This window comes from Lipotes vexillifer, unplaced genomic scaffold, assembly GCF_000442215.2.
Source record: "Lipotes vexillifer unplaced genomic scaffold, Lipotes_vexillifer_v1.1 scaffold120, whole genome shotgun sequence".
Lineage (NCBI taxonomy): Eukaryota > Metazoa > Chordata > Mammalia > Artiodactyla > Lipotidae > Lipotes > Lipotes vexillifer.
The window spans coordinates 472,139-484,317 of NW_006791240.1; the positions used below are offsets into that span (position 1 = coordinate 472,139).

Below are 12,179 nucleotides of genomic sequence, written 5' to 3' on the forward strand. Positions count from 1 at the left end.
AAAAAAGGTATCAGGGGACTATTAGCAGGCTACTAGCTACTAGCCATCTTTCTCACTGACTTCAATGTCTTTCTAATTTTTCCTTTTCCTACAGCCTCTTATCAACTCCCCTGCTCCATATTAGCAGATGACTTCTCTGCTCCTTTCCCCAAGTCTACAATAGCAGATGACTTTGCTGGAAAATGCAAGCTGTGAATGCCTTTACATTATTACTGCAAATATACCATATCTCCACTTACTATATCTCCTTTCCTCTAGACTCAAATCAACTAGCATTAACATCACTTTGTCATGTGGTTAGAGCAGTCACAGGGCCTGCTCAAATTCAAGGGGGCAGAAAAATAAAATCTAGTTCTTAATGGGCCACATCACATAAGAGCATGTGGGATGGGAGATTTTGTTGTGGCCATCTTTGGAAAGTGCAGTCTACCACACCTACCTTGAAAGCTTTTGCAGAGTTATTTAAAACCATAGTAATCATATACAGAACTGTGAGAAATAATAATAAATTGTGTTTTCAAGCCACTAAATTTTGGGGTGATTTGTTACACAGAAACAACTATACAGTTAGGTGTATCACTTACCTACTGTTTCAAGAATGCTGCATAACAAACCATCCCACAACTCTGTGGCTTACAATCATAACTATTCTTACCCACAAGTCTGCAGGTCAGCTGGGTGGTTCTGCCAGTCTGGACCAGATCAAATGCACCTGCAGTCAGCTGGCAGGCTGGCTGGGGCACAGCTAGTCTAGCACAGCCTCACTTACATATCTGGCTGTTTACTGGCTATTGGCTGGTACAACAGAGGTGACTGGGCCACGTGTCTCATTATTCTGCAGGCTGTGCTGGTCTGGGTTTGTTACCATGGCAGCTGGGTAGCATTCTAAAAGGACTAGCCGAAGTGTTCAAAACCTTTGGAAGTCAGTCTACTCAGAGCTGCCATGTTATTATTTCCTCTGTATTCTATTGGCCAAAACAAGTCACAGGGCCAGTCCACCAGATTTAAGGGGTAAATAAACTCAACCTCTCCGTGGGAGGAACAGCAAAGTCACATGACAAGAGTGACAAATATATGCAGGGATAAAAAGGTTGGGGACACACTGCAATATGTACCCTAAATATGTAAAAACCTTATTGTTTTCTATAATATATGTTTTATATAATATATATGTAAATAAATTCAACTCCTTTTTTTTTTTTTTTTTTCGGTACACGGGCCTCTCACTGTTGTGGCCTCTCCCTTTGTGGAGCACAGGCTCCAGACGCGCCGCTCTGTGGCATGTGGGATCTTCCTGCACCGGGGCACGAATCCGTGTCCCCTGCATCGGCAGTTGGACTCTCAACCACTGCGCCACCAGGGAAGCCCCCAATTCCTTTTCTTTTAATTCAGTTCTCACTGGCCTATTACTTTGCCTCCTTTCCTAATCCTCGTGTTCTATTTGAAGAAGGATAAGCTGGGGTTTTTTTGTTTTCTTTTTACTACAAAAGTTAACTTATATTCTAGGGATTCAATAAAGCTCCCAACACCATAAGTAAGAAAACTCTAGGGATTCAATAAAGCTCCCAATGCCATAAGTAAGAAAACAAGCTGACAGTTAATAACAAATGGAAATGAATTCCTCTGCATCCGGAGCGAAGCAACTAAAGAATAGAATAAGTGACTCAGACAACTCAAAGGTCAATAACTGGACTTTAATGAATAATTCTCGTAAAAGCATTTTTGCACAGATATGCAGGTATAAAACACATATAAAGAATGAACATAAAGATTCCTTCTCTCCTTAAGTACATCTTAGAACAGCCATGACTAAGTTTAACTTGATATATATTTCAGAGCTTAAAACCCAAGAAACTAACAAATTTTTGCACAGTTTAACTTGAGGCACATGCATTTATTGTCCTAACACTGGAAATACTTTCTTGACATTTGATTTGATACTCTTATTGGTAAGCTTTGCCTTTTAAAAGTTTTCCTAGGAGAAAATACAAGAAAAAAGTATCTATCCAGATTACCCATCACTCTTTGAACAATACTTAGGAATAACACAATCTTAAAATAGCTCAATTTTGAAAAACATGGACAAAATGCTGGAGTGTTATTCTTATATTCAGGATCTCTTTTTTAAAAAGAAATGAGTATAAAAAAGTAATTTTGTCCTGACATTGGTGGGATGAGATACATTTGTACTGTTCACAAATTCAACACACAAGAGTGTCTGTTTTAAATGAGATCAATACTAATAGGTAACAAGAAGTAGAGAAGCCAACTTTAGGAGATGCACTCATTCCAGGGTACTTGGTTAATCCCTCTCGGGTTTTACCAGCACATCTCTGAAGAGGTGCACATCCTAATCTCACAGCTATTTAACAATGATCACTTTCCTTATACACAGAAAATATGCTTACCTCTTTGACAGCTCCAGTCTTAACTGCAAAGAAAAGGTTATTACGAGAACCCAGTTCTAGGTGCCCCAACTACATTTTATCATCACAGGTAGCTCTCAGTTTTTCTTAACAGGGGGATTATTGGCCGTGCGTGTAACATAATTCTTAGTTGTGGAGGACCATTCCAGACACCTAGCATTCCTGTCCCATTCACTAAAAACCAGCAGTTTTCAAGGTCGCCGTGACAAGAAAAAACATACCCATATGTTTCCAACTGCCCCTTGATGAGAATCACTGAGTTAGATGATTCAAGATTAATATCTATTAACTTCGTGACTTCCACAGAAAGCAACTGCTTCATTACCTTCAGTAACAATGACTGAAGAGAAACATTTTGTTTTAAAAAACATTGTAATTAAATATTACTTTGGAAAGATAAGCTGATTTCTTCAAATCCACAGTGATCTGAAAGGATCAGATGCACAATGTGCAATACTTATTTGTCCCCAAATGCACACATACAGTCACAGGAAAATGACTGTTTACCTTCTACTGGCAAATCTTACCCCATTTATCTTTAGTATAAAAATATGTCCATCCACTAAAATAAGATAAAAAACGTGTAGGACTTCTTGATAAATTCGCTCACACTGATGTTCCTGGAAACTGCTGTTGTCTTTGCTCCAAAACTTGCTGATTTAATAGCTGTTGTTGTTTCTGTAAAAACTGCACCACTTCTGGACTTCTTAGTAATGACTTAAAAAGGAAAAATAAAAAACATATTTATTAATAGCATTATTTTATGGGATTAGATCATATTCATGTTATAAAATTACTCTTCTGTATCCTTACACAAGATACCATATGCTTACGAAACGAAACATCCCTAAATTGAATTCACTTCTGCATCTGATGTACTGCAATTAAACTGCAAACTAATAATAATAAAATTTGATGTCATATATCAAATACTAAAACCTAAAACTCACTGGTGAAGCCTGATCTTATTGGTGATTTTGCACACAAAGGAAATGCTTTTATGATGTGCCAGCATGTATACCCTTTACAAAACATAAGAGCCAAAAACAGCACTGGATTACAACAAGAAAAAAAAAAGGAAAAGGCGCACCATGTGAACATGGTTAAATGCCAGTTTAGAAACACATACGTGTATGACTAGTACTGGAACTCAAGTTCCTCCCACTAGTTTACTAAGTCTTTCTGAGAAATTAAAAATGGTGTGTCTGTGTGTATAGGTATGTGTGTGTGTATATATAGGTATACATGTATAATAAAAGTAATATTAGCACATTACCAAAATTTCAGAAAAGAAATACAACTGCTCTGAAACAACCAACACAGTTTTATACACTCACCATTTTTAAATATAGTTATACTCATATGACAAATATAATAGACTATGGCTAATATGTTTTTATTAAAATACTTATATAAATTGATGAAGGTAAAAAAACCTTGAACCTAATAAAGTGAACAAGATAAACCAAAAAAGGTGGAAACATTATCATTAAAAACTGATTTTTAAAGTGTAATATTACAGCATAGTATATTTCCTATTTATTACTTTTCTTTAAAATTTATTGGTAAAGACTGCCCAACCTTTATTAAGTAAATGTACTAAAGTCTACTTAGCTGTTATGAGACTGTTGGACACTGAGGTTGTTTAAACTACCATTTTACTATTTGTGATAAATACATTTCTGGCAAATATCCTTATGCTTAATTTATCCATATTTAGAATTTGTTTCCTGAGAATGTCTTCACAGTAAGTATGATTTCTGAGTGAAGGGATACAGACCGCCCAGCTGCTTTCTAAAGTGCTGTACTAATACAAGATGCCATCAGCAGAATGAGTCCCTTTCATGGAACCCTCAACATCACTGTGTGTTATCATTTAAATAATTTTCACTTATTGTACTGTTTATTGTATGATTTTTACTGATATGAAATATCTTTCCATATCATATAAGGGAAGCATTCTGCTTTTTTCTGTTTATATTTCTTGCAATGTATTGAGGTCAAAATTTTGTCCTCCCCTATCTGTGTGATAAAAATGTCAACCATACCAACCACAGTCTTTTACATATTTGTTGCAAATGTTTTTCCTATATGTTATTTTCAAGTTTGCATTTTTATTTTTACCACCATTTTTAACTACAATATTCATTTTTATGTAGTGAAATTATATTTTCTTTGTAATTTTGTCTTTATGAGATTCCAACGTGTACTGGCAGAGGCACAATTCTGATTACCAGTTTAACAAATTTTAAGATCTCAAAAGCTCAATAGTTCCATTTATAACAAACAACTTTTGTTAGATTTGTAACTACTTTACAAACAGATATTTACCAGTCTTTTCTGATTTAACACTTGTTCTAAAAGAGTAGGTCTTGCAGGTCGATCCCCAAAAGATCCTGTTCTCTGTTTAACAATGGAGAGTATATTATCTGCACTTTCCTGGGATAAAAGATAAAAATGCAAATAGGATTAAATGTTGATATAATAATCCATGATTAGAGGCATTTCAATGATGTAATGAACAGGTCTTTGCTTCTCTTCCTTCTTGCCCAGTTCCTGGGAGCCTTTGAGAAAGTCCCTCTTTAAGTCATTAGGCAAAGTGTTGGCAGTTAATTTTATATAACATGCCTCACTCCCTCTCCCTCCAGGACTTCCAACCTGGGATCTTCTGTCTCCAGAAGGTCTCAAAAATCAATAGTGGGGCAGGGTAGGGGAAGGGAACCTATTTTAATATTTGTGAGTGATTTTCAATACTACAAAAAAGTGCCAAGTGTAAATTGAACATTCTCCTCAGATAAAGCTATCCAGGCCAAACCAAAGTTTGCCTGCCTTTGAATATATGAACTCAAAGGCCATTCATGTAGTGCTAATGAAACACTCTTGATAGTTTTTTGCCCAACAAAACAACAAACAAATTAACAACAGCAAAAAAAATGGGGAAGGGGAGTAAAATATTACTCAAAGAAGCAGTTGATACACAAAGATTTCAAAATTTGGAAGTCACCAGGAGAAAAATGACAAACTGGCTTTGAAAAGACTGGAAAGCACTGGTATAAGTAATCTCCTGCCACTGGTGTAGACAAAACAGGCAAGTCCTAAAATGACACCATACTCTTTGAGACATCATTCCTCAAACAAAATCAGCAGCGTTTACTACCAACTGTGTATTCCTACTGACCTGATAAAATCTTAAATACAATTTTCCTGGCTAACAAAATGTTAGTTCACTGAAACACTCTGACTCTTATAAAACCATGATACAATACTGACCACATCCAAAAATTCTGACCAAATATAAAGTCACATAAGCTATGCCACGTATGAATTCACTCTTATTCTGCTCTTCATTTCGGTTATTATTGAAGCTGTTTTTTTCTCTTGACCTTCTTTCTAATGTCCTCTGAGTTGTCTATTAGAATACTCCCTTTCTTTATCTCTTTCACTATGAGAAGTTTATCAATCTGATGTTAAAAAAAATGTTCAATCCCTTAACATTTTAAGCCTCACAATATAAAAAACTGTAAAAAGAGGAATCTAATACCCAGAGAAAACAAAAATAATTTTTTCCTCCCTCTCTCCCCATAGGATTAACTACTTATGGGACTGTGCTTCATTTTTATTGCACAAGAAATGGGATGCCGAAATTGATGATGGAGTACCCTGCATTCTCACCTCACACACAGCACTGTGTACATTCTGAATGTTAATAACACAAAATCACAGAAGCTTGTAGTGAAAATAAACTTGAGTCATCTAGTTCAAACTTCTACAAGTGTTGGAATTCCCTTTTCAAAAATTTTCAACACTTTTTGTCCTAAGGAGTTACCAACTTTTGAGGCATCCTATTTGGTTTTGAATATCTAACATGTAGGGAGCGTTTACTTAAGGTTGAGCTGAAACACATAACCCCTGTGATTTTCACCTAAGAGTCCTAGTTACTTCAGAACTATGCAAAATAAGTCTACTGCTTCTTCCAAATGATAGCCTTTTAGATATCTAACGATAATGATCAATCTCACAGGTCAGTTCTTTCATCCCTGGTTCCTTTATGTGTCTCTCACACAGCCTAATTTTTAGATACATCGACTAAATATTATATACGTTTGTTTCTCATTTAACCCTGATTTGTGTAAGAAATACTGATTTTTAAATATCTTAATTTCTAATCTTGCTGCTCACACTATGGCAGAAGACCCCATCACCACCTACCAGTCCTACTATAATCATCTCCTAAAACATCTCTAAATCTATAGGCTCTTGACTTTAATCCACCCCATCAGAGTTGAAGCCCCTGTTACTTCCTAACTAGGAACTTTCTTTTGAAGACTCCAAATTCAAAATCATACATTCAACATTCAACATCATACAAAAATTGGCTTCAAACTCTTAAATTTATCTTTTGTGAATTTTCCACATAAATATTCTGCTTTAGCTAGAATGGTCCCCTTGCTGCCTTCCCAGAAGTACCTTCTGTATTCCCACTTCCCTTCCTTTACTAAAATGTATTCTCTTTCTTTTCATCACCAAAATTCTAGGGAAGCAGTATAGTGCGGGGATAAGAATGAAGGCTCTAGAACCAGATTGCTTGGGTTTGAGTACTTGCTGGCTGCATGACCTAGGCCAAGTTACTTAACCTCTCTGTGCCTCAGTTCCACGTATGTAAAATATAGTACTTATCTCATTGCTGAAGGGTGTGAGGCTCCATTTACAGTTTTGCACAGTGCCTGGCACATTAAGAAACTTAGCTGATTAAGGACATACTATTAGCCGTCCTTTCTGGCTTATACTGAGTTGTATTTTCTTTGCAAAGCCTTTCTAGAATATCTCAGCCTACAGTGATCTATCCTCTCCACTACTAAAGCACCACTGTACAGCTGGCCCTTAATGTATCCTGCCTGTCCCTGTTAGTTATTTTCTTTACACTCAGTTCAACAAAGACTTACAGCTCTTGATTCCTCAGAACTGGTAAAGTGTCCCATACTGTAAGATAAATGGCTATTATTTGTTGCTTATAGCAATTAATTATCTTCCCTAAAAAAATCATGCAAATTGTTTTAGAATAGGAAAATTATTAAGGTTCTTTTCGGGGGGGGGGGGGGAGGAAGAGATTCGAATTCAGTATCTATTTGCCTTTTGTACATTTTCCTCAAACTGTAGATGTAAATGCTGGGCAATTAAAAAAAGAAAGTTGCTACAGGTAAAAAATACTTCCTTCTTGAAAAGAAGTATATTATCTCCTCTTTCTGTAAAGAATTCTGAAGTGAATGGGTACGTTTGGGACAAACAGAGGGACAAATGACTATTTCATTCTGTAATAAGTGGCTTATTTACTGATAATTGGGATACTAAGAACAAAATCAACAGAACAGGACACTGAGAACACAGTAGTACTAAGCACAGAGTACTAAGAACAGAGAACTGAGAATAGGTTTAACTGAGAAAATAACACTAAGAACACTAAAAGAGTACTCTTAATAGGGGTACTGAGAACAGGGTACTAAGAATAAGTATGCTAAGAAAAGGATACCGAAAATAGGGTAGTGATAACAGGAAGAGATTATCTTCTCCAAAGTACCAATTTCACGCAGGTTCCTAAGTCTCTGCCTGCTCCTCTAGTGATGAATCAGGTCAATCATTTACTATCTGCCCTTCCAGCCCATATCCCAGACCTTTGAAAAGACAGCTTTGCTGACATGTCACATCATTTTCATTGAGATTTATTCACCTCTCACAAGGATGCACCAGAACCGTTCAGGCTTTGCATATGTTTGTATAAACTGTAGTTGAGGGCAAGCACTCATTAACTCTCAGCCACAAGTCCAGCCACAGCAACCTGGCCCATTTGGGAGGCGGTAGGCAGGCGCTGGAGACGCGGTCTGCGGCCAGAGTGGGGTTTCTTTTTCCACCTCCCACTCCCCCAGACCCCAGTCGATACCTCAAGTTTGACATTTCCTGCGCTGCCAGCCTGGGCGGCCCCACCGCAGTTCAGGGCCTGGTCGCTTTTTTTCTTCTTGTATTTATCCTTGTACATCTTGTTGCGGTGTTTCTTGCACATCCACGGCTTGCGCTGCTTGGCCACCTGGCTCGTGGTCTCGCTGCAGCCCTCGTAGGTGCAGGTCTTGCTCATGCTGCCCCCGCCGCTGCCCCGTCTCCGGGCTCCACCGCTGCCGCCCTCTCCCCCAGAGTGGGTCTCCTCGTCCTCCAGATCCTCCAAACTAGCCGTGCTCTCGCCTCCCCCCGGGGGGTCCGAAGTGTCCAGCAGGTCTGTCTCGTCTTCCCCCGCCTCCTCCTCGCCATCCCCCGCCACTTCGCACAGGTACCGAACGGGCTTGCCCGCCCCGGCGCTGCCCCCCAGGGCCGGAGCCTGCCGCAGGACGCCCTCGGCCGCAGCCTCGTCCGGCCCTCCACAGGGGCGCATCACCAGCAGGGTGAACTGAGAGGCCGCGGCTGGGACGGGGGTTGGAGCCCGGGCCTGGCCAGGGGCAGGGGCGGGGGGCCCGGGGCGGAGCGCACCGCTAGCGGCGCCCGGCCCCGCGCCCTCGGCGACAGCCTGCACCTCCGTGCTGCTGAGACCTGGCGGGGGTCCACGACCCCAACCCTTCAGCACCTGCCGGGCCCAATTGCACTTAGCAAACCAACGACCCGGGACTCGCGAGAGGAAAAGTGGCTGGCTCAGCAACGGCGCCCCGACTACGCCTGCGCGGCTGCAGCCCGCGCTTGAGCGTCTCTACGCTCTGTCCCTTTCAAGGAACCCGGCGTCTCCGAGGGGCGGAGCTGAGCGGCCGCCGGAGGGTCTGACTGCGCATGTGCTGTGGACTCTGGCGGGAGATGCTGCGCCGCGCGGTCACCGCCGGCGCCCACCGGTTTGCTGAGCGCACTTGAGGTTCTGAGGTGCTGGGCGGGACAGCGCTTTTGCCTGGAACCTACTCTGCCTAAAACGTTTCAAAGCACTTTTGTACTGGAACTCCACAATGTAAATTCAGCTTTTTCCTGAGCAATCTTATGTGGCGTCAGGACGCTCATTAAAATATTTCTGACTGAAAAGCTGACTGAAAAGGGAGATGTGATGCTGGGATGTGGCAGTGTCACAACCGGGCCCCAGTAGTTAGCAGTCAAGGAAGGCAGAGGCGGCCGATTTGAAAATGGTACCGTGGAGGAGTGGACCAGACCGGGGGCCAAGGAGTATTTGTGTGGAGAACTAAATGATTTACTCCTGAAACCTTTTTCTCTCTTGGAAACATTTGATTTTTAATACTTGGCTTTTGCTGTGACCTCCAAGGTAAGTCTTAAATAACGTTTTCAGTAACTATAGTGAAAATGTGTGAAAAGGAATACTGAATGACAAATGTTAAAAAAACAAACAAACAAAACACACAGTGATCTATCATTTCTACCAGTTGTCACACGATGGCTGATTGCTGAATCTGGACTCAGCCAAGTCTCGGGAAGGGTCGGATCCTGCCATGTCCTGAGCAAAACTGTCGGGTAGATGTGCTCTTTCCTTTTATTTCTTCCTCCTGCCCTGGTCAGAGTTCCCATTCCACCTATTGGAAAGGAAAGCAGTGGTTATCCAACAAATGACCAATCCATTGACGTTAGTGTTTGGGTGTTGATGTGTGGGTCGGTCACCAGCTACATTTGAAGGAGAGGCACGTTGGAAGGGAGAAGGTTTGGAATTAGACCGACCTGGGTGGCACCGTGCTGTGTGACCAGGGCTAGTTAGTGACTGCCTCTCTGAGCTTCAGTTTTCTCACTGGTAAAACGGGGAGTAGGTTGGTTGTGTGCTAGAGCCAGTTGAGTGCCCACTGTTAAGATTTCACGAATTCATTTAAAAATTAAATTCCATAAATTTACAGTTAAATTATGTTAGAAACAAAGGCTAAAAAACTTGAAACTCATCTCTTTCTAATTGTTTTACTCTTAGCTCTGCTGATAAGATTATTTATGTCTATTGTATCTGTATGTGGAAATACTGTTTAGTGGTATGTAACTGCATATTTCTTCCCAACTCTGCATTCAGTGGTACGTTGGTAGCTTGAAACCAGCCATGGTGGGACTGTTTACACCATGGAAATTGTCAGATGCTACAAAGCAGGGTTTGAATTATTGTTGGTTGTCTCCAGACATAAGAAAGTAATAGTAAAAATGTTAATGAAGATTAAACTTAGACTGTTTCATGTCTGGGGCTGTCACATTGTCAATACCCCCCTCCCCCCAACTGAGGAAATATTCTTTCATTTTTTGACAGCTATCATTATTTCAGCAAAAAAGTTGCTTACATCATTGAAAAACAAGTGAAGTTTTGGCATGTGTCTTCATTGTTTCACTTTTGTCCTTAATGTAAACAAAATCTCCGCCAACATTCATGTCAGAACTACACTCTTGGTCAGTAACGTGAGCAACTTCCTTGCTGTATTAGAGAGAAATCAAGCATTTATTTATTGTTTGAATTTGTGACACTATTGTTGGTGAAATAATTATAAAAACTGATAGTGGATTTTGCAAGATATGGCAAGTCATACTGAAGTATAATAAATAAAGAGTCTTATATATTGTATCATTAATTGTAAATTATGTGCTAAACATTCTTTATATCAGTTAACTTGTTTTAAAAAATTTATGAGCATATCACTGAGGGTAGTACTGTTTAAATCCTAGTACAAATTCCTGTTATATAGTATTTAATAAATGACAGCAGGTTTTTTTTTATTTTAAATTTTATTGAGATAATTTACAGGCCATAAAACTACCCATTGTAAATGAACAACTTAATGATTTTTAGTGAATTTATTGAGTTGTGCAACCATCACCACACTCCAGTTTTAGAACATTTTCATCACCCTATATAAGATCCTTCCTGTCCGTTCTCAGCCAACCCCTGCTCCTATTCCAAGACCCAGGAAACCACTAATCTACTTTCTGTCACTGCAGATTTGCCTTTTGTGGGCATTTTATATAAATGTAATCATGTAAACATGGTCTTTTGTACCTAGCTTCATTCACTTAGCAGAGTGTTTTTAAGATTTGTCTACTTTGTTGATTGTATCAGTAGTTTATTTCTTTTTATTGTAGAATATTATTTCATTGTATTGTTTATCTGCTCACCAGTTGGTGGACATTTGGATTCTTTCCAGTAATGTTCCATAACGGCAGCAGGTGTTATTATCTAGGGCTGAACACAGAATAGGCTCTCAAAATATTTCCTGAATGAATATATTAACAAACGAATGAGTCAGGGTGAAAGAAGGAGCGTGGATGGACACAGACTTTTAGGTTCTAGGCCTGGCGCAATCCCTAAGTGTCAGTGCAACCGACCAGGTGGGGACCAGGAGTCTCTGGTTTAGTTTCTCAGTTATAAAGATAGAGTTGGTCTAAATGATCTGTAAGCTCTTTCCTAAGTTTAGAATATAATATACTTTAATGATCTTTTACTGTGCTTAGGCCTACTCCTTGGGATTCTGATTCCAGTGGTCTGGCGTGGGCCTGGGCATGCATATTTTTAGAAAGCTCTCTAGGTAATTCTAATATGTAATCAGGGCTGAGAACCATTGACTTATCTGTTATAGCTAAAATGTAATCTAGTAGACTTATATATATAAACAGATAACCTAGCTTTGGGCTTCATTAATATAGTGTATTTGTCACCAACCAATAACATTTTGCATATATAGTTTTTTTTTTTTTTTTTTTTTCGGTACGGGGATCTGAGTTTCTGGGGAAACTTCTCCTCTACCTCCTATCCCTACCGTCCCA

The 12,179-nt window shown here is 39.6% G+C and overlaps 1 protein-coding gene across 1 annotated transcript in view; it reads right to left on the minus strand.

Annotated features, from left to right (window-relative positions):
• Window positions 1-3,032: 3,032 nt before the first annotated feature.
• Window positions 3,033-12,179, minus strand: part of RFXAP (regulatory factor X associated protein) — a 55,635-nt gene continuing 46,488 nt past the window's right edge. The window contains exons 3-6 of the mRNA XM_007464258.1: window positions 9,144-9,358; window positions 8,362-9,033; window positions 4,758-4,865; window positions 3,033-3,143 (exon numbers count right to left, since the gene is read on the minus strand). Of these exons, the coding sequence (XP_007464320.1) occupies window positions 3,033-3,143; window positions 4,758-4,865; window positions 8,362-9,033; window positions 9,144-9,358 (1,106 nt within the window). The remainder of the gene's footprint in view (window positions 3,144-4,757; window positions 4,866-8,361; window positions 9,034-9,143; window positions 9,359-12,179) is intronic.